This window comes from Notamacropus eugenii, chromosome 3, assembly GCF_028372415.1.
Source record: "Notamacropus eugenii isolate mMacEug1 chromosome 3, mMacEug1.pri_v2, whole genome shotgun sequence".
NCBI lineage: Eukaryota > Metazoa > Chordata > Mammalia > Diprotodontia > Macropodidae > Notamacropus > Notamacropus eugenii.
In genome coordinates this window covers 304,143,094-304,165,512 of record NC_092874.1, presented here as the reverse complement: position 1 = coordinate 304,165,512, position 22,419 = coordinate 304,143,094, and the positions used below count along the sequence as shown (strand labels likewise).

The 22,419-nt window shown below is 53.1% G+C and overlaps 1 protein-coding gene across 8 annotated transcripts in view; it reads right to left on the bottom strand.

Annotated features, from left to right (window-relative positions):
• Positions 1-22,419, bottom strand: part of PLXNB2 (plexin B2) — a 93,221-nt gene that overhangs the window by 16,597 nt on the left and 54,205 nt on the right. For 5 of the 8 annotated variants that reach the window (XM_072596432.1, XM_072596439.1, XM_072596433.1 and 2 more), the window contains 14 exons: positions 12,440-13,556; positions 11,849-12,031; positions 11,368-11,499; positions 8,776-8,876; positions 8,297-8,423; positions 7,772-7,925; positions 5,462-5,576; positions 5,235-5,343; positions 4,438-4,539; positions 3,713-3,805; positions 3,005-3,086; positions 2,659-2,819; positions 1,817-1,965; positions 1,038-1,146 (listed from right to left, as the gene is read on the bottom strand). In XM_072596432.1, the coding sequence (XP_072452533.1) occupies positions 1,038-1,146; positions 1,817-1,965; positions 2,659-2,819; positions 3,005-3,086; positions 3,713-3,805; positions 4,438-4,539; positions 5,235-5,343; positions 5,462-5,576; positions 7,772-7,925; positions 8,297-8,423; positions 8,776-8,876; positions 11,368-11,499; positions 11,849-12,031; positions 12,440-13,556 (2,734 nt within the window). Of the gene's footprint in view, positions 1-1,037; positions 1,147-1,816; positions 1,966-2,658; positions 2,820-3,004; positions 3,087-3,712; positions 3,806-4,437; positions 4,540-5,234; positions 5,344-5,461; positions 5,577-7,771; positions 7,926-8,296; positions 8,424-8,775; positions 8,877-11,367; positions 11,500-11,848; positions 12,032-12,439; positions 13,557-16,887; positions 17,003-18,340; positions 18,465-18,546; positions 18,630-22,419 lie in introns of those variants that run through there. The other 3 variants (XM_072596437.1, XM_072596438.1, XM_072596431.1) reach the window with 3 other exon arrangements.

Below are 22,419 nucleotides of genomic sequence, written 5' to 3'. Positions count from 1 at the left end.
AGGAGACAGGCCCAAGGCCCAAGTCAGTATCCTTGTCCCTGAGCACATTGGCCTGAGTCCTGATGACCTATAGCTCCCTCAGAGCAGGACACCATGGAAGGGGGGTGGTCACTGCTCAGTGGAGTCTCTTAGGAGGTTTGTGAATGACTCAGTGGTTGAGTGTAAGGTGTTATGTGCTCTCTGTACTTGGTGATGGACACTCACACAGACAAAAAGACACATACACAGAGACACAACACAGAGACACAGAGACAGTGACAAGAGACAATTCAACCCACATTTATTAAGTGCTTGCTGGTGCTGAGAGCTGGAGGAGATACAGAGTTTTAAAAAGACATTGTGCCTGCCCTCAGGGAGCTCACAGCCTAAGTGGGGAAGAGACGCCAGCAGAGAACTCAGCAGAAAGCAACAGTACATGATAAAGGCATTAGAAAGGGGCACCCAGATTGCAGGGGCATGGGAGGGCAGTGCAGAGGTTCCCAGCTCAGGGTTCAGCCTTGGGACTCAGTTCTAAAGGATGGGTAGTAGTTCATCATATGAGGAGAAGAGGGAAGGGCATTCCCAACACAGGGGACAGTGTGAGCAAAACCACCGAAGGAGAGTATAAGATGTCCAATTTCACTGGAGCAGAGAGCATGGAGGGGACCAGAATGAGATGGGGCTAGAAAGGCAGAGGGGGCACCAAGCTGTGGAAGGCCTTGAATTCATATTAAGAAAGCTGAATATGACTCAGAAGGTAATAGGGAGCCACAGAAGACAAAAGACAGACGACTTTCTCTCCTTCCTGCAGTGTCCCAAATCCTGGGCATGTGCTCAGACCCAGGCCAGAGGCTGGGCACTGAGGCTTTCCAAGTCGCCAGACTGGCTCCCTGAGCTGCCGCTCCCATTGAAACAGATGTTGCACATCTGTGCCCCATCATGTGTCTCCAGGGTTGGGATTTCATTGAAGACACTTTCTGTTACAATGTGTCATCCTCCCCATGAATCCCAGTTAAGCCCAGGCAGCCCCTTGGCTGCAGAACCAACCCCTCACTCACCTGGTAGGTGAACTGGACATGGGGAGGCGACTGGCCCAGCTTCCCGTTGATGTCCACCTCAATCCCTCCTGTGATGGCTTCCTCAGAAGGATCAACTGTGCACACAATCCTGGGGGCCAGGGGAGCAGGGTCACAGACCCCATGCCTTCTCCCCTTGCCATATTCCCTTTGGATCACTGGCTTAACAGTTCCACAAGGGAAAGGCAGGTCTCTTCCCTCAGGCCCAATCCCCCACCCTCCTGGGGTCTACACAGGCACCTTGGCTCAGTTCAGCCCACATTATGGATGTAGAAGTGGCTTGGCAGAATGGATAGAATGTGGGCCTGGGAGTTCTGCCTCTGACATGCTGGCTGTGCAGGCTCAGGTGAATGGCCTAACCTCTCTGTACCCCAAACAGCACACAAGATTAGAAATCACAGATGTATATAGGGGTACAAGGAGTTTCCATACTGGAACTTCCCCATGCCAAGGCACTGTCTGTGCTAGGTACTAGGGATACAAAGACAAAACAAACTGCCTGCTCAGAAGGAATTCAGGGTCCAGGTACAGAGGAGTAAGTACAAAGAGAGAGAGGGACAGGGAAGAGATCCAGGGAGGCTTCCCTGAGGAGGTAGCACCTACGAGGTGTTGCAGCCTGGCCCAGCGGTGTTGTGCATCCCCTCTGCCCCTCTCCTCCCACCCAAGAAACAAGCAGGAAAGCCTTCGTGGACCCTGTAGGCTTCCTGTTTTGGGCTGAGGCCCACAGCAGGGCTGGAGGGGGTTCAGCACAATCCTATTACCTGGTAGACACAGAATACTGGGCCCTCTGAAAATCGCAGTGCTTGCCAGCCACTGTGATCCTCTTGACATCATCAGCTCGGATACCCAGGTTAGATCCCAGGATGGTGACCCGAATGCCACCACCCAGGGGGCCTGTCTCAGGTTCAATCTGAAGACAAACATCCAGAACTGTGAGCAGTGGTGAGGCCTCAGGTGCCAAGGCAGAGGGGAGGCCTAGGTGAGTGGACTGAGGATTCTAGCACCCTCACCTGCTTCCTTTTCCCTCCAAGGCCTCTATCACCTGTGTGCCCATGTGTGCTTGCACATGCCAACACACACACACACACACACACACACACACACACACACACACACACACACACACACACACACGAGAATCTACAATCCTCTGGTTCCCCTACCACCCCCTAACTCTTAGAAACTAGGGAGGGCTGGAGGGGGTGGGGCTGAGACAGAGGCTCCAGCTCCAGGAGCCTATCAGGGCCCACTTGAGGCATCTTCCTTCCTGCCTGCGCCCCCCTCACCCCCACCCAAGCAGGCCTACAATAGTGAGGAGACCTGGATGCAGCCCATGCAATGAGGCCTGATGGCCAAAACGACAGCCCATGCCAACCATGGACACCTCTTCCCTCAGGGATCACACAAATAGGGGAGCTGTAGGGTCAGAGTGCCTGAGAACAACCACATTGAGATGTGTGTATGTGTGCACATGTGTGTGTACACCCAGGTCAAAAAGGCACACTTAGGAAGCAGGTATGTAGCAAATCCAAGGCCACAGTCCATATCCCCCAGCTCCCCAGGAGTATGTGGAGAGTTGGAGGCAGCAGCCCAGGTGTTTCACCTTGGTGATGACAGGGGGTGGGCACTCGGTGGTGATGTTGCTGCACAGGGTCTCATACACACACTGATTCTGGCCCCCACACCATTTACAGTGGTAGTTGGGATTGGCAGCCAGGCAGAGGCTGCAGTCGCTGCGGCCAAAGGAGCAGTTGTATAGGGTCACTGTGGAAGGAAAAGCGTTTGGAAGGGAAGGAAGACCCCTGGTTGAAGCACCTTTATCCTGACCTGCTCCCTTCCCTTCATCCATGGCCCCCCTAGTCCCCTCCTTCCAATCCTGGGCCTCCATCCCCCTCCTCTCTGGCCCTGCCCATCCTGGACCCTCAGTTCCTGGTCCATGAAGGCCTCACCCTCCAGTTTGCTGTCAATGTTCTTCCCAAAAGACTTGATGTACAAGTTCAGAAGCAGCGTCTCATTCCCATCATAGGATAGCTGAGAAGTGAGACAACAGTCAGGAGCCCTAGTGACCATGTGCTCCAGGGTTCCTGCTCCAAGGGAGGCCCATGGTAGGACACAGCCCCAGGGGCACAGCAGGCACACAGATACACTGTTATCCAGTGGACTGGCCTAGACCAGAGGCTGCAGAACACCTCCAAAGCAACCAACACATAAGGAATTGATGGGCACTCTGTTCCCATGGATAGGGAGAAGAAACGCTGGCCAGAGGGATACATTGTATCCTTAAATGCTACAAAGAGGGGATAAATAGCTACATTTTATCATATTTGTTCCCTACTTGCTACACCTTCCCTGCAGAGCCTGAGTCATCCCCTCCTCTTCCCTCTTTCATTGGGCTCTTAACCCCTTCCTGCCCCCAGCCCTGGCTCCCTGGGGTCTTTCCCAGTTTCTCCTAATGAACGGACACCCACTCTCTCCCTCTGCCCTCCAGACTGGCTGTCTCATCTCCTGGCATTTCTTCCACAGAGTCCAAGGTCACCTACCTCCCCATCTACTAAGCGTGGTCCCACTGAGCCCCATGCCATGTGTTTCAGGGCTTATCCATTATCCCTCAGACCAGAATTCCCCACCTATCGCTGGCCAGCCTGACCTGACCATACCTTGGGGGTTGTAAAGGAGAAGGTGCCCGACTCCCCGGTGCTCACTTGCTTTTCAAATTTCAGCTTCTCACTGCCCACGTGTAGGGAGGATATCTGGGGAGTTTAAGGGAGGGACCAGAGCTAAGGCCCAGGCCCCTGGTGAGGGAGAAGGGGGTAAGGAGCTCCTGGTGGCCCCACCCCCTCAGATGGGGTCTAATCCAAGGCCCAGACTATGGCAGCCTGGGTGCACACAAGACTGTGGGGCTCCCAGGGGAGCTTCCAAAAGGGAGACTGAGGTCTGTGGAGGGGCTGCCCCACAGGTGTGAGAGCTTACAGGAGATGCCACCGAAGCAGTGGAGATGAGTGTGAGAGGAGGTAACTGTCCTTTAAGTTCAGACACCTCCTACAGGAAACTCTGGCCCACTTAGGGCAACCTAGCTTGCAGTAGTAGGACCTATCCATGTCCTGTCTCTTCTGGCAGAATGGCAGCTTTTAAGGGCAGGGGCTAGCACTGGGTCTCTGACAGAAGACCGCTTGAGGCTCGCCCTTGATAAATCTCCTGGGAATTGGAAGCATCTTCTACTCATCCTTTGGAGTCCAGGCAGGGTGGTCTCTGAGTCTCAGTCTTGGAGTGTTGGCAGGGACACTATGACAGAACTGTGTGTATGTGTGTGTATGTGTACGCATGAGTGCGTGTGAAAATTGGGGGGCAGCCAGGAGGGGCCCATTGAGGTTGCTGCACTCACCTTCCCTGGATCTAGGTTCTTCCCCTCAAAGTTTACAGTCGTTTCATGGTTCATGGGGATGACTTCTGGATTGGGTTTCAGGAACTGGGGACAGTTTTCTTCCTGTCAAGAGAGACAGTAGCCCCAGTGAGGAAGCAAGGCTTACCTGCTGCAAGTCCCACAGGCCTCTGGGGCACCTCCTACTGCCCTCCCCAGGGAAAGGACACAAATTCACTTTGGGGGGATTTGGGAATCAGGATCATAGGCTGGGACCTGGGAGGGACATCTAAGGGCTTCTGGGCCAAACTGAAGTCCAGGGAGGGGAAGACTACGGATTCTGCAGGTTCAAGCAAAGGGCTCTGTTCAGATTTTCAATGGTTTTTACTTTTCCAAGAGGTGCCCACACCTGCCTCATGGCTGCTGAGATAGAGAGGGACTTCAAAGTCACACAGAGATAGTTATGTAGACCAGCAGAGAGCTGAGGGTAGATTTTCATGGTTTCTTCACTTTGGACCTTTCTCCTTAGGCAGGGCCCAGCCCCTGTTCCCCATAAAGTAAGAATCACTCCCTGTCTGCCCTTGGTCAAGGGTATGCCCTATGCTTGTACACTTCCTTTTGTGTACAGGACCTCCTGTGTTTCTTATGTCTGTGCTAGGCCACAAGGCTGTGAGGCATGATTTCCTTCCCATAGATGGAGAGGTAGTGGCCCAGAGTGTCTGTGGCAGGCTGTGGGCTTGAGTACCAGCTACCAGTTCCAGAGATTCTCCTCACCTACAGTCACACCCCACCCCACCCATCTGGCCTGGCCCTGCCCTTACCATGTGGGACTTGATGATACCCTCCTCAGGGTTGGCAGAAGATTCTCGGCATTCATGGTACTTTAGGTCCCACTGGCAGTTCCAGCGATTACTGGCACAAGAGATGCACCTGGAGGGTGAGGGGCAGGAAGGTGAGGGAGCTAGCCATGGGAGCTGCCCTGGGCAGCCTCAGGCCAGCTGGCAGGCTCAGAGTCGGGGCTTGCTGGCATGGTGCTCTGGACACTTACGGCACATTTTCTGCCAGACTCATGGCCTCCTTGCAGTCATAGAACGGATACATGTGAGAAGTCAAGAACACAGGAGTCTGCCGGAAGGTGAGTGCAATCCGGACCTCCACATGGTCTGCAGAGGAGGAGGGAAGAAAGGCTTGGTGGTGAGCAGCATGCCCCCTATGCACCTGCACACCCACTGTTGGTCCTGTTTCCTCATTTGTATAATGAAGGGAGCTATGCTAGATTGGCTCTAAGACCACCTTCTGCTCAAACAACCAACCAGTATTTATCAGGCAGCTGGCAGGGTCCAGGCTCTAGGCCTGGATAGAGACTAAGAAGGTCCAAGCCCATAACAAGCCCTGTCCTCAGGGAGTTTCTCTAAGTGGAGGAATTCACACTTTCACAGATCATTAACTACAAAAGATGGGGGTGGGGAGGAGGCTTAGTACTACCTGCTGGGTGCCCTGGAAAGAGTTTCCAAAGACCAGACAGGGGCTGAGCTTTGAAGAGAACCAGAGGAGAGGGTGGAGGGCATTCCAGGTATGGGGCGGGGGAGGCCAAGACAAAGGGATGGGGGTGAGGCTAAGACAAAACTGGAGGTGGTGGATGGGGTCAGGTAGCTGATAGCAACCCTGGAAATGATGACTCTCCTCTCTCTGGAAGCTTATTCCAGCCTCCTGGAATAAGCAACCTTAAAGCTCCCAGTGAGTCTGCCAGGTTCTAGAAGTGAGTGGGTGAATAACCTGTGGGAGCCCCAGCTGTCCTATTGGGCAGGGAGGTTACCTTAAACCAAGGCCTTTCTCCCAATGATAGTGGGGGGCAGACAGTGCTGGATCCTTTGGTCAATTTCATAGCTAGGGAAACTGAGGCTCAAGGTCACACAGTTTGGAAAAGGAAGCAAGCCGTGACTTGAACCTCGCTCTCTCCTGACTTCAGGTCAAGTGAGCTTTCCAGAAGACATTCCATCCCTTCCCTGACGTTCTTCTCAGGAGCCCTCTGCATCCAAGTGCTCTAGGTGACTTGAATTGGCTGGGTGACCTTGGTCATATGCTTTCCACTCTCCCAACTTTAATTCCCTCCTCTATCAACTGGACAATGAGATCTCCCAGGTATTGTTCTTGCTTTAAATCCTACATTTGCTATGAGACTTTCTGTGAAATGAAAGCAATCCTTGTACTGCTGGCCTCCTGAAACTTGTAAACTTCAGGTGGGAGTTAGTGCCTCATTCTCAGGCCAGGCAGGGGTGGGGTGGCAACTGTCAACCGTGGAACTTGAATTGGCTCTGGCCTGAGTCAAGCAGGGGCTTAGGAGAGGTCTTAGGTTCCACATACCCTGTCCTGTATGTGTACACACACACACACAAACATGCATGCATTTCAAGGCATAATGGGAGCTCCTTGAGGGCAGGGACTGTATTTGTTTTGTCTTTGAATCCCCAGCAGAGCCGGCTACATAGTAAGAGTTTGAGGAGGGACTGGTTGATGTTTTCATCAGAAGTTAACCCTGTAGGTTCTATGGTGTGAGTATTCTTATACCCATTTTACAGATGAAGCAACATTCAGAAGTATGAACTGATAGCCAAGGGCCAGGGACAGAATTCAAACACAAGACTTTCGGGCTCCCCCGCCCTGTTGTCTCAGAGACTCTTGATGGCCTCCAGCTGCCCAGGCCTGGCCAACTCACACAAGGTGGGGCCTGCCCCCTGCCCCCACTCCCTCCTGGGCTCTCCTAGTTTTCTGGCTCATTTCACCTGTTGCCACAAAGGCACTTATCAGATCCTGTCTCAGGTAAGCAGCTCAAAGCCCAGAGGCCTCACATGTCGGCCCCAAGGGTCCTTGCTGACGTTCCCTCAGAGCCTCAGGGGCTGCGGCTCCTTACTTAGGTGGGATGAGGTCCTGCCAGGTGCCCAGGCCTGGCATACCTCTCAGGTCCCTGTCCTAGACTGACACTCCACCCTTCAGCAACCCTGGCCTCTCCCACACCATCCTCCCCACCAAGGGCTCCAAAGAATTCAGGGCACAGGTGTGGCCCAGCGGTCTGGCTACCTTAGGAATGGCCTAATTTCAGTCTTCCTGGGAAGAACCTCCAGGTGACCCTGGGACACATCCCCCTGGGAGAGGTGGTTCCATCTCCCTCCTCCTCTATGGCTCTCCCTTTTTCCCCCTCATCCTCTCTTCCCATCCTTTCTTCTTTCTCACTGTCATTCAATCACTGCAGCTCTTTCGGACACTCCCCATCACTCCACCCATCCCTCCATGCCATCTCTCAGTTTAATGAAGCTGTCCTAGGAAACCTCACTCTTTGGGGAAGAGATAGGCCCCTGACCTTGGCCTGCAGGTGTGGGGGGGATGGTGTTGGGGGAGTTACAGATGATGGTCTCTCCTTCCACATGGGCAGGGTGTGCTGGTGAGTCTCCAAAGCTACACTGAAGGTCATCATTCATTGTCAGTGCTGGGAGTGGGCTGACCGTCAAACGCACCTGGAGACACATGAAAGACACCCCCAGATGGAGAGGGAGGTGAGGATGGTGAGGAGATGAGGGAACCCAGGGAACACAAGCGCACACAGGGACACACACAGATACAGATACATACACACATCTCTCTCCATGCCAATACCAGTCTGAACCATTCTCTGGTGTTTGAAAAGCAAGTGAACAGGAGACAGGCCAGGAATGAAGCTCTCCCCAGTAAGCCTTTGTCTCACACTGTGTGGGTGCCCCCATATCCAAGAAGCCCACCCTGATTGCTCCTGGCCACTTTCCACCACCTACTCTACTTCCTGACTCTGGTTCATTCCCTACCCTTCCCTAACTCTCTTCCTGGGCCCTCTCATCCCGGGTCCTCATACCTCACCCTGAGCCCGGCGGCTCATGTTCTGGGGGTGGGCACTGATGACAGCTACACAGGTGTTCCCTCGACTCCAGAGCCAGTGATTCTCTTCCTCTGCCCTCAGGCAGTCGACCTTCCTGGTGCAGCTGGTAAGGAAGCTGAGTGTTAGGGGCTACAGGGCAGGACCAAACTACGTCCCCTCTCCTTAAAACGGGATCCCTGAAAACAAGGCTATGTCTCCCCTCAGGCCCAGTACTTCCCTAGGATGGACCTAGCCTCCATACTAAGAAGGGCAAGGGCAAGTCCAGACCATGATGAGGAGAGAACTACATTTACCTCTGGGAGAGACCACAGCCCCTAAAGGACAAACTGGCATCTCACTCACTGGGGCCTTCCTCAGGACCCTTCCTTCTCTCATGCCCACATCTGGTCCCTGTGGCTACCTGCCCCACAGGTGTGCCCAACCCCACCCTGCCCGCAGCTTGGCCCCATACTCACCGTCCTTCAAGGACACACCAGCCACAGTAGGGGTCCCGAGACTTTTGGCATTGCTCACAAGTGGAGTAACTTAGACAGTCCTGAACAGGAACCCGGAAAACCTGGAGAAAGGCCGAGGAGGTAATGTGGTGGGTGGGAGGCTCCAAGACCCCAGATCTAGTCCCTACCATCACCGTAGGGCAGGAGATGTATCTGTCCTTGCTGGACCCCTTTGCCCACATAGCATCCCATTTCTGGACCCTGGCTCTGGACACCCCAGATCCTGACTTTAGACACCCACCCTACAGGACCATAGTTCTGGACACAGACCCCCAGCACCCTGGCTTTACACACCCTCCCCCCACAGGACCATGGCTCTACACACACACACCCCCTACCCTGGCTCTAGATATCGTCCCCCCACAGCACCCTGGCTCTAGACACACATACCCCACAGGGCCATGGTTCTAGACACACACACTCCAGAGTACCCTGGTTCTAGAACCTTCTCTGCAGCACCCTGTCTCTAGATTCTCTCCTCCCATCCCAGAAGCATACTGGCTCTGGTCTAGCCCCTCAGTGTTGCAGCTCAGAATGCCCCTGGCCATAGCTGGCTCCCATTTGGGGCCTGGGCTCTAAGCTGGACACGGATTCTAGATCTGCTTGTCCACAGCACATATCACTTCCCTATCTAGAACCCATGAGCAGAGTGGCCCAGGGGTCTGGAGGCCATGCCCTCATGCTAAGGCAGCTTTAAACCTTCCTTTCTGACCCTTCCCCTCCAGTCCCAGAGCCACAGATCCCATCTGGACCCTTGGTGGCTCTTTTCTGGACTGGATCATCACCTCCTAAGGGACTACCCTACATCTGCTGTCACAGGGCCCAGGAGGCAAGTTCCTTCAACCTCAGATGAGGGGGACTCTCACTATCACTCAAGGTCCACGTCACTCCTATTCAAATTTTACGTGACTTCCTCCACTGCCTGCCAAATAAGGCTCCCTCATTTTGGCATTCAAAGCTCTAACCCAGAGGTGGGGAACCTGTAGCCTCAAGGCCAAATGTGGCCCTCTAGGTCCTCAAGTACAACCCTTTGACTAAATCCAGCCTTCACAGAACAGATGCCCTTCATACAAGGATTTTTTCTGTAGAATTTGGACTCCGTCAAAAGGCCACACCCCAGGACCTAGAGGGCCACATGTGACTTTGAGGCTGTAGGTTCCCCACCCCTGCAGCCTAACCTACTCTACCTCCTTTTTATGGCTCTGTGTGGCAGCCCACTTGGATACTGGCTGGTCTCTGATCTCTGCTTATCTACTGGGAGGGCTGGGTCCAGGGCTCCCCACAGTAGGAGCTGGGCACAGGGCCAGGCAGGTACACCAGTGGGTCAAAAGCACTGCCTCCAGGCCTAGTCCACGGGTGTACCCCAAACGCTCAAGCACTCCCTCCAGCCAGCCACCCCCAGAAGCGGCCCCCAGGCAGCTCACCCACACTCTGGCCCCACCCCAGCCACAGCTTGGGCCCATATCTTCAGAGAGAGCTGAAGCTTGCAAAAAGTGAGGAACAAGCAAAAATTGGGTCAGAACATTTGGCTTCTGCTCCATGACCTCCCCCCTCTCTGTGGGCTCCTGCCTATGCATTCCTGGGGAGCCCCCTGTGTCTAGGTCAAGTTGTCCAAACCACAACCAGCTCCCTGGGAGTCTCCTACTGCCAGAAAGAGTGAGGCGGGTACCCTGCACATTGGCACGTGATTTGAATATCATTAGCACTACCCCCCTGCCCTCAGCGCCGGGTATCCTGGCCACTTTCCAGGTAAACCCTGATCCCCCAGTGAATCTGGCTGCTGCCTGCTCCACCCCCACAAAGGCACCATGGGGACAAGAGAGGTGAGCTGACCCAGATTCCTGGCTACCCCATTATCTCCAAGGAAGGAGAGGGAGAAAGAGAGGAGGGAGGAGGGGAGAGAATGGGAGAGAGAGGGGGAGAGAGAAAGAGAATGAAGGAGGGAGAGAGAAAAAGGGGGAAAGAGAGAGAACAAGAGAGAGAGGAGGGAGGGAGAGAGAGACAGATGGAAATAGAGCCAGAGAAAGAACAGATTATAAGAAAGAAGGGAAAGAAAGAGACAAAGGTGGGGAGGCCAAGACATATACACAGCCCCAACCCCTTATCAGGTACCCACTGTTCTGGAGGCAGAGAGAGGGAGAGGAAACAGGCAGAGACAGAGACACAGGGAGGGTCGGAGGTATTCACAGGCAGTTCCATAGCAACGCAGGGCTCCCAGTGGCCAAGGGCTCCCAGGATAAGGAATGAGGAAGGAGCATGAGCTCTGCTTGGCCCACCCTGCCAGGACCCCCTTAGCCACCTGTAGGCCTCAGAGTCGCTCCCTCCCCCTAGCTCAGCCCCTGGGCAGTTCAAGGCCCTGCTTCTGCTTCTGCCTCTGCCCTCCCTGCTCTGCCCTCTGAGCAGGGCCTAGGGCTCCTCCTTTGTCATCCCCTGCTCCCACCCCTCACAGAGCCCAAAGCTGCACAAGTGGGAGGACAGGATGGACTCTCAGGCTTAACAGAGAAATCAGCGCAAGGCCCTTGGCTGCCTGCTGCCACTGGCTGGGGCTGATACCTTGTCCTGGGTCATAATGTAGAGATTAGTCCCATTGGCGGACAACAGCAGGTCTCTCTCGATACGTTTGTTAAGCTCCACAAGGATGGAACCGTATTCCTTGGACTCCCCATCATCAGCTGTCAGGAACACCTGAGCAGAGGGAGGCAGGCCAAGGTCAAGGAGCTGGCCACAGAGGGGTGGCCACCCTTTGTGGCTGAGCCCTTCTTGGGGACTACAGCCCATTACCCCCAGGTAGGACGGAGCAGGGTATCCTCTCCTTGAGGAATGACCTGCCCCAGATCAGTGTCAGTGGTCAGTGTCCTGGGAGGAGGACCCAGGCCTATGTGCCCTGGCTGGGGGGAATTCTCACTCTAGGCTATGCACACCCCCCCTTTCATGGCCAAAGGTCAGACTTGAATCCTCCCTGTCCCAGGGCAGCAGAACAGAGACGGGGAGGAGGGAGGCCACACGCCTGACAGCCCCCTCACCTCCAACTCACCTTGAGGATGCGGCCATCCGATGTCCCCAGTAAGACCACAGTGTGCCCATTTTCAGTGGTTACTGTCACTGCCGTCAGATTCAGGCCATCTCTCTGCAGCGCAGTGGTGCCCACCAGCTTGTCCCGGCTGCCCAGGGGGTACGGCAGATGCTCAGAGCCACAGCGAAAGCTCTGGCTGGCCATCTGTAGACCAGGGAGGAGTGAGATCCCTGTCCCCTCATCTTCCCCCCTGCAATATCCCCGGGCCTGGAGTGGGAAGCCCTAGGTTGGTAATGAACTCTGCCCAAGGCATATCTTCTCATCTGACCCTCTCCCATGCAATCCTGTGCCCCCATCGAGTTTGTGGGTTCCCCCGTGTTACTCTGAGAGCTACCCACAAAGGCAGAGCCCTGCACGCAGCAGGAGCTAACTAAGTGCTTTGTTTTCCCAACATCTGTGTCACGCAGTCAGTCTCTAGAGATGGTCCATGTGGGAATCCAGGAGGGGGCAGGCCTTTCCTGGGAGGTTAATGGTGTTCCCTCAGTGTTCCTGCTCCCCCAGCCTCCCACCAGTCTTCCCAACTCCCCTTCTTTTCCCTGTAGACAGACTCACCGGCCCGTGGCTCACACACTGGACATCCCCATGGAAGGGCTTGTAGAAGATCTGGGAGCCACTGCCCTGGGCACCCGTATAACACTTGTTCCTGTTCTCCTCCATCTTCTGATGGATGTCATCCAAGGAGAAGAGGCACAGGGCAGAGCGGGGGCTGCTACCACTTCCCTTACTATCTCTGCCAAAGACCGCAAAGAGCACCTGGCTGGCCCCAGGTGGGGCCCCCGGGGTGGCCACGGAGGCTGCATGGCAGATGCTGTACACCTCCCCCAAGCTGCTATGGCACTCCAGGTCCATCTCAAAGTAGGAGTAGTAGAAGGAGTCCTGCTTGCACATGCGTGCCACTAGGGTGCGGTTCTTGGCTGGCTGCTTGTCTTGCTGGTTGAAGATGAAGAAGACGTAGTCACCGTCCTCAAACACGGCCACAAACTGCTGGGTGTTGGCCGAGAGATAGCCAGCCTTGAAGGCTGTGTGGTCCGTGTAGGCCTCAAAGGCATCCTTGCCATCCTTCCGGTCCAGAAGGCGTGTGCTGATGATGATCCCATTGTCATGAGGCCCATTGCCTTTGCCCACAAAGAGCACGCGCTCAGCGGGCCCGCCCTCACCATCCGCTCTGCCCATGCTGGTCACCAGCCCCACTGTGGACACTCTCTCGTCGTTGCTGGCCACAAAGGACTTTTCTCCACTGCTATCATCATAGAAGATGCGGTTGGAGATATTGCCGAGCTCCCTCAGGGCACAGATGCCCTTGAACAGGCTGCCACACTCCACCAGCCTCCCAGCCGGCCGGTCAAGCAGGAGCAGCTTGTTGACATTGTCTGTTTGCACAGCCTCTTGGCACTGGCTCTGCTCAATGGGGGGTGTGCATTTTTTGTTGTCCAGTGCAGGCCCTGTATTCACCATGTGGACCAGCTGGAGGTCAGCGGTGAGTTGGTAGAGGGCATTCACAGCCCCCAGGTACACAGTCCCTGATACGTCATCGACTACCAGGTGGTTCAACTCTGTCTTACTGCGGAAGAATTCCAGCTTCCTGGGCCTTGAGCTGTGGCCCACATGCCACAAGGAGCCGCACAGGGTCAGCACCCACACCCAGGACACCATCCTGCTCCTCAGAATCCTGCAGGGATAAGGAGCAGGGGTTGATTAGTGTTCACCCCAAGGCTTTCGGTCGAGGGCGTAATTCCTCCCCTTCCTGATTCTGCCCCCTTCAGACTGGCATCTCCTCTGACTCCCCAGAAATCACCATGCTCTCAGGTTCTGGAAACACAGGGGCTTGTCAGAGCTAGGCCGGACCCCACAGTTCTCTGCCTGATATGAGCCAGGCCAAGCCCAGAATGCAGGGATAAAGATCTGTCTCAGAGACCCTGGCTGCTGCCCTCTCACCCCCTGCCAAAGCCCTGGGGATCACTCTACAAGTACAAGGCCATCACTGTCTGAGGCCCCTCTGGGAAGACAGAATTCCAGCCTCCTTGGGCTACTCTCCCTTGTCCAAGGTCTCTCTGTGGCCTGCCCTAAGGGACAGTCACTGCTACTCCCAGATCTCTGAGAATGGTGGTACAGGGCCCCTTTGCTGCTAGTCCCAGGGTCTGCCCATGTTTGAGGATTTGTCACAAGCACCCCTCCCCTATCTCCCTAGGTTTCTCCAACCATGGGGAAGGGGGCAACAGGGCAAGAGACAGGACTTGGGTGTGTGTTAGACCTGATGACCCATGAGGTCAGAATCCAGCTCAGAACCTGCACTCCTGACACTTTCAGCACCTGGAGGGGCCAAGAGGCAACCTAGCTCAGAGCTGAAAGCTGTGCCATCTGGACACACCCACAGACACATGCAAAGGCATGGACAGACATGCCAACACCCACAAGAACCTATGCAAACGCACGTATGGATATGCAAATGCACACATGGGCATATGCAAACATGTATACAGACATGTCAACACGTGTGGGGATCCGCAAATGTACATATGGACATGCCAACACACACCTCCACAGGCACACACAAAAACTAGCATTTACATAGAACTTTACAAGTAGTATCTCATTTGACCCTCACAACAACCCTGAGAGGCAGGTACTAGTGCTATTCCCATCTGACAGATGAGAAAACTGAGGCAGGTGTGAATAAGTGACTTGTCCAGAGTCACAGAGCTCATAAGTTTCTGATACCATATTTGAACTCAGATCTTCTGACTCCAGGTCAGCTAGGTGGCTCAGTGGATAGAGCATCAGACCTGGAGTCAGGAAGACTCATCTTTCCTAATTCAAATCTGGCCCCAGACCCTTCCTAGCTCTATGATCCCAGAAATATCACCCATGTCTGCCTCAGTTTTTCTCATCTGAAAAATGAACTGGAAAAAGAAATGGCTTAACAGCTCCAGTATCTCTGCCAAGAAAACCCAACTCTGTGCCCAGTGAGGTCACAGAGAGTTGGACATGAAAAACAACAAACTTCCTGACTCCAGGTTCAGGATTTTCTCTAGTGCGGTGTCACTTGGCAGCCCCTGCCACATGTGAACACAGACACACATGATGCACACAATGATCACAATGTTTCACTCTTGTTTTAGATCTGCCAAGGAAGGGTAATCACAATTCACAGAGAAGGAAACTGAGGCTTGATCAGAAATAGCTGGTCAGTGATTGAGGCCTCAGAAATTTACTAGCTGTGTGACCCTAGGCAAGTCACTTCACCCTGTCTGCCTCAGTTTCCTCACCTGTAAAATGAGCTGGAAAAGAAAACAGCATAAACCACTCCATTATCTTTGCCCAGAAAATCCCAAATAGGGGCACAAAGGACTGAAGTAACTCAGCAACAACGACTGAGGCAAGATTCAGGCCCAGACGCCTCTTGTGATCAGACACAGCCAGACACCCCATGAGAGCTTATAAGCACAAGGAGTAGACAGGTCTATGGATACACACATTCCCTGCACACCACCCCACAATGTGGATGTGTAGGAAGCCCCAACAGCCCTAAGGGAAGCACACTGGGGTCCACAGAGGGTTGACCACCTCCTACCGAGCCCACCAGGCTGCCCACAGAAGTCTGAGGAGTCCTGTGGCCCTCTTCCTTTTTTGGGGGTATTTGAGGCTAAACATGTAAATAGACTCTTGATGCCTTAGGAGATGAGAGCACCACCTCCTTTTGTAGCCACCCACCTGAGGCCAGGCTCCTGCAGGCCCTCACATGCCTGCTGCCACCACAGGGGCCACACTATTTATACCCCCAATAAAGCCCAGGGAGGCCCCCTCAGCTGTCTAGGAGGGGCCCCCAGAGCCAATCACATGGTGGTGGTCTGACCCACAGACAGCCCCCATTCTGTACCCACGGTCACAGTCTCAGGGACATGTGACTGTACGTGTCCATGTGGGAACCGCGTGTCCATATCTGTACAAGCACAAACTCACAGAGAGGCTGGAGCAGGTCTCTTGTACTTAGGGCAGGCTTGGGGCTCATTGACTTACAAATCTTCTCCTTTGGAAACACTTCATTCTCCTCCCTCGCTGCCTGCCTGGCTCTGAGGCTTCCCAGGGCTCATTGAAAATTCTGTATCTGATCAGTGCCCACCCCCCCAAGGTGGGGGGAGGGACTGCTCTGAAGATGCCACCCCCTCCACCCCCTCTTTGTTCCTGAGGCCCTTTCCATGCCCTCCAATGAGGGGAAAAAGACATGGGAGGGGAGAGGTGTGAAACACAGTGAGAGACACAGGGGCTTGCCTGCCCCCCCAAGCTGGCACATGTGTGATTGTGTTATGAGGGGAGAGAGACAGAGACAAAGAGAGACGGCACAGCACATTTTACAAGGTACTGCTACTTTCTGGGCACAAGATGGTGTGTGTGTGTGTGTGTGTGTGTGTGTGTGTGTGTGTGTGTGTGTGTGTGTGTACACAGGTGTGAACTAGACCCCAGGAAGGACCATGACCATGGCCATGCACATGTATATGGTCCCTTGGGCCCATAACTGACATCCCTCTCAGCCCTGGATCAGCCTGCCTTTCCACAATGAGGGGAGGGAAAATCCAAGCCCCATGACCAGGACTCAGGAAAGAAGCTGAGAATTTCATCAGCTGTTTAATCCCTCTCCAGCCCAGGCAGAGAAAGAGGCCAAGAGACCCTGGCTCACTTGGAATCTTCTCTGAACGCCTCTTTCTCTCTCCATCTCAGACTAAGAGCCTTCAGCCCAGATCTCTCCTCCAGGCCTGAAAGCCCCTTCCTCCCCATCGCCTGTCCCCTCACAGAAAGGGGGAGGACAAGTTACTCATCTCAGAGCAGACTAGAGGCCCAGAAAAAAGTGGATGGGGAGGGAGGCCAGGAGCCCAGAAGGAGGTGGATAGAGACTCCGAGTGTAGCATCCAGTGGAGGAGGGGTGGGCACATGTGGTGAGAGGCCCCAGTTCTGTCCAGTCCCTGGCCCTGGTCCCCTCAGTCCCGTTCCCTCCTTCTCCTCACCTGTGCAGTGTCTCCACCTGAAGGACCCAGGTACCCATGGGATCTCTGAAGCCTGACTATCTTCTTCCCCTTCTAGACTGGAAGCTCCATGAAGGCAGGGCTGAGGTCTGATCTAAACTTTGCAGCCTTCCCAAAGTCCAGCCTGTACAAGCAAGTAAGTTCACTGGTGAATGCCCAGTGAGCTGAACTACTCCACACCAGGGTCCAGATGATGCCTTTATTAGAGATGTGACCTTGGATAGGTCACTCACCTGCCTGGGTCTCATTTTCCTCATCCGTAAAATGAAGCTGGGAAGCTACTATGAAGCCCAGAGGGAGATGTCCCCTTGGTGGGTGGAGGATAGAACTAGACTGAGGCTTCAGAGACATGACCAGATAAAGGAGAGGGACAGATCCTAGAACTGAGCTGGAAGAGATCTCATCTATTCCAACTCCCTGACTTCACAGATGGGGAAACTGAGGCACACAGAGAGGAAGGTCCCACAGCTGATTAGGAGAGGCAAGATTGGATCTTGAGTCCTTTGACTCCTGCCGCTGTTTTCCTCTAACATTCTAAAGCCCTTGGAAGAAGGCAGCATCTACTGTCTGACTGACAAAAAGTTACAAGCTGTTTAGAAACAGAATAGCCTTCTCCCCTCCCCAAAGCTGCCCCCTCTTACTGGGGAGCGAGCCATGCTCCTCCCAGGACCCTCCCAGCTCCCGCTGCCAGCCTCAGGCTCAGCCTCGAGGTCTCTCTCCCTCTCTCCCCACCTGCCCTCACTGGATCAGTAGCCAAGACTTAGTGCTGCATCTTTCCCATGGTCCCTCTGCCTGCCTTCTTTCCCACAAAACCAAACCAATTTCCCCTCAGTGCACAGGTCCGGTCTCAGCATTCCCTAGCCTATGCAATAAGGCTCACCATTCTGGCCCTGACTTAACTACAGGGTTTCACTTCCCTCTGACCTCTCCTCCACACCTTCTTCTCTTTAGCCAGGCTGTGCCCCCTGTCCTCACCCACACCAAGTTCACTCTTAGGCCCTCCCTGTCCTCTCCACCATAGCCCCTTTACCTACATCCATCCCTCCAATCAGACATTACCTGATATCCCCTTAACACAGGGCCCCGTGATGTGGGAGAAACAGTGATCTGGGAGATCACTCCTCCAGCAGGGGAGAGGGAGATTAAGCCAGAACAGAGAGTCAGACACAGACTGCACAGACTCAGGGTCAGGGCTGGAGGGAACCTTAGGGGCTATCTGGTCCAGTCCTCTCATTTAAAAAAACTGAGTCACAGTAAGGAAGGAACCTGGAATCAGGGACAGTTAGAGAAGAAAAGCCAAGACAGAGACAGAGACAGAGAGATCTGGGCTGAAGGAATAGGCCCTGCCTGGAGAGGAGGGAGGTTTGTTGGTTCTCCAAGTCCAACAGACCCAGGCTTCAGTCAGGCTCCTCATGGGCCCACCCTCCCTCCTCACCTTCCTTGCTGACCCAGTACAGTCTCCCTAGGCCCATCTCCAGGGACTGGCAGAAGTACTCAACTCTCTGCTACATCTGGTCACTCAGGGGCCGCCTGTACCAGGTGCCTGACGATGAATTCAGGGGCCCCAGGGAAGAGTGTGTCAAGCCTCCCAGGACCAGCCCCAACCCCAGCGTCTCCCATAGGCGTATTTACCACTCTTACCTCTGTCCTGTCCCGCCCACTGTAGCCAGAGCCAAGAGCCCACCTTCCTGCCAGAGGACTGAGGACTTTCCAGACGCTGTGTGGGGCTGAGATAGGCTGGCTGGCTCTGGGCAGGAGGGGCTGAGAGGGAGGAAATTTCCCCAGTGCCTGGCCCTCCCTCCCTGGCTCCGCTCTGCTCCGGTGCTGATGGGGGAATGATTGGAATGTTCCCGGGATGAGGCTGGCTAGGCCTTGCTGATCTAATCGGCCAAGGCTGAGGCCAGCTGGGAGTGGGGGGGAGGGAAAGTCAGGGACTTGGGCCGTCCTCATCGGGTTTGTCACCTGGGGCTCAGGGATCTAGTAAAACAGGCTGTGTGTTGAGTTGGACCTCTTGCCTTTTAAGCCTACTGGCTTACTCATTCACTTGTCTTCCCTCTATGGCCCTGAAGGCTGCAAATATCCCTGTGAGCCCGGCCAGCCTTCTGTGAGAAGTGGTGGGAGTTGGGAGAAATGACTCACGGTGTGACCCTGAGCAAGTCACCGCCTCCTATGAGCCTCAATTTCCTTATCTGTGGACTGGGGATAATAATGTACTCTCATGGGGTCAATGTGTGGAAAGTATGGAAGGAATATGACCACTCACACAAGCCACAGATACACACGGAATAAGACACAGACACACAATGGGCCAGTCACACAACAGGCCACAGACATAATAAGATACAACCCATATACACACCACACCACATCACAGCCCCCAGAACAGCAGCACACACTCCTCTTCAATGCCATTTGGAGAATTGGCCGGGGGGGGGGGGGGGGGGGGGGGAGGGGGTGGGAAACGGACACAATGACCCTCAGAGCCCAGATATTCCAAAGCAATCGACCCCATATGTTGTTCAACCCCACTTGGGACAGTAGCCGCTGACACCCCACAGAGGGACCAGGCAGACCCTCATATCCACAGAGCTAATAACAATACTCAGTCAGCTCATTCCTAGGGGGCAAGCCAACCACAGGTGTCTGTCTTCACCTAATATGGAGAGGCCATCACTGTAAGAAGGGGAGCCCTGGGGCCACCATTGGGGTGGGAGCAGCTCTCAAAGGTTGGCCACATACTACTGAAAGATTCCTCTGAACCCAGGGAAAGACCTCGTGGATGAAACTTCAGGAGCCCCAGGCACTGCCCTCAGCTCCACCCAGCCCTTGGCTCCTCTCTGTAAATCCCCAGCTCTGGGATGCCCTCTCTAAGATCCCTTTTGGTTCCAGAGGTCAAGGTCCTCTGGCTGGAGTCCATTGGAGCTCAGGAAGCAGGATTCTTTCACTCCTGGCCACCCCAACCTGGCCCAGCTTGACTCAAATTTCAGAGTTCAGGGACCCAGGGATGCCCACCTGCAGTTGCCTAGTTTATACTGTAGTGAGCAGCTCACGTCCCACGTCAATGGAAGAGGTACACTTACAGCAGTCCTGCCCCTCTCAAAGCCCTGTGTGCGTTAGGGGATGGCCCCCAGGTGGGAGAGGTGATTCCAGCTCCTGATGGAAACTCTGAGGCCCCCCTTGCTCTGCCTCCATGGCAGGCCATCTCACTGCCAGGGCCAGCCAGGCTTTCCTGGAATGGGCTCTGAGCGCTTCCTGTTTTGCAAGCCTCCCGAGGGAGTCCCTTCATGCTTAGAGTTTGGGGCTTCCTTTGAAGCCCGTCCTTCCTGGCAAGGGGCAGGAGGTGAGTTTCCGTGAAGGCAGCTCTGACCATCGGCCCAGACTTCTTCCCACTGTAACTCCGGAAAATTCATTCCGGACTGAGTGCTACCTCTAAGGCCCCTCCTCCTTCCCCCGAAAGCTTCTCAAACAGATCCCCCTCACCTCTTCCAGGAAGACTGTCCGGTTTTAGGCTGTTTTCCTTGCTCTGCCTCCATATGGGAAATTTAAATTTAGAAAAGGGAGGCTGCATTTCTCAAATATATAGAGAACTGAGTCAAATTTATAAGAATGCAAGGCATTCTCTAATTGATAAATGGTCAAAGGCAGTTTTCAAAGAAATCAGTTATCTACAGTTACAGGAAAAAATGCTCTAAATCATTATTGACTAGAGAAAGGCAAATTAAAACAACTCTGAGATACCTCCTCACACATATCAGATTGGTTAATAGCACAAAAAAGAAAATGCTGGATGTTGGAAGGGATGTGGGAAAACTGGGCACTAATGCATTGCTGATAGAGTTGTGAACTAATCTAATCATTCTGGTGAACAATGTGGAACTATGCCCAAAGGGCTATAAAACTGTGCATACCCTTTGACCTAGCAGTGGCACTGTATCCCAAAGACATTCAAAAAAAGGGAAAAGGACCTATTTGTACAAAAATATTTATAGCAGTTCTTTTCGTGGTGGCTAAGAACTGGAAATCAAAGGGATGCCCATCACTTGGGAAGTGGCTGAACAAGCTGTGGTATATGATTGTAATGCAATATTATTGTGCTATAAGAAATGACAAGCAGGATGCTTTCAGAAAAATCTGGAAAGAGCTACATGAACTGATGCAGAATGAAGTGAACGGAACCAGGAGAACATTGTACACAGTAACAGCAATATTGTTTGAGGAATTAATGTGAACGACTTAGCTCTTCTCAGTGATACAATGATCCAAGACAATCCCAAAGGACTCATGATGAAGCCTACTATCCTCCTCCAGAGAAAGAACTGATATTGAATGAAAACAGACTAAAGCAGCTATTTTTCACTTTCTTTCATTCTTTTTATTTTATTTAAGTCTTCCTGTACAAAATGACTAATATGGAAATGTTTTCTATAACTGCATATGGATAACCTATATCTGATAGCTTACCGTCTCAGGGAGGGGGAAGGGGAGGGAGGGATAGAATTTGGAACTCAAAACGTTAAATAAAAATGTTTTAATTTTTTTTAAATAATTAAAGGTATGCCGAATTGAATTCAAAAAAAAAAAAAGAAAAAAGAAAAGGCAGTGACTCACCTGAGTTCTCCCCCAAACCCCTCTGAACACCTTGAAATAATGTCACAAAACAATTCCTGGAGCAGGAGAACCGACAAAAGGATGGGGTCAAATAATTTCCAGCCAAAGACAACTTAGAAGGTCAGCAGGAAAGGTCTGTATCCCAAAAGAGATAAAGAACCAAAAGGAAAAGGACCTATATGGACCAAAACATTGATAGCAGCTCTTTTCTGGCAGCAAAGAATTGGAAATAGAAGGGATGTCCATCGATTGAGGAATGGTTGAACAAATACGGTATATGATTGAGATGGAATCCTATTTTGCTGTAAGAAAGAATGAGCAGGATGCTGTCAGAAAAAGCTGGAAAGACTTCCATGAGCTGATCCCAAGTGAATTGTACTATGTCCAAAGTCACAGCAAAATTGTAAGATGATCAGCTATGAAAGACTTAGCTCTTCTCAGCAATAAAATGACCCAAGACAACTCTGCAGGACTTATGATGACAAATATTGTCCATTCCCACAGAAAGAACTGATGGAGTCTGAATACAGACTGAAGCAGACTTTTTTACTTTCTTCATTTTTCTTGAGGTTTTTTTGGTCAGTCTTTTCTTTTTTTCTCATAACATAACTAATATGGAAATGTAGAAAAAGAAAAAAATTTAGAAAGGGACTTTATGGTGATCTCCTCTGACCTGAGCAACCACCTTTCCTTGAATACTCAACCAGTGGGTATAAGTTCAGCCTTTTCTGAAGGTTACTAGTGACAGGGAACTCACTTTGTCCTGGGGCAGCCCAATCTACTTTGGAACAGTTCCCATAATTAGGAAGCTCTTCTTATTCCTCAAGTCTCCATTGGCCTCTCTGAAGCCACCCCTGGTTCTGCCCTCTGCCCTCAGCCCTGGGACAGCTTTTCAGACACCTGGAG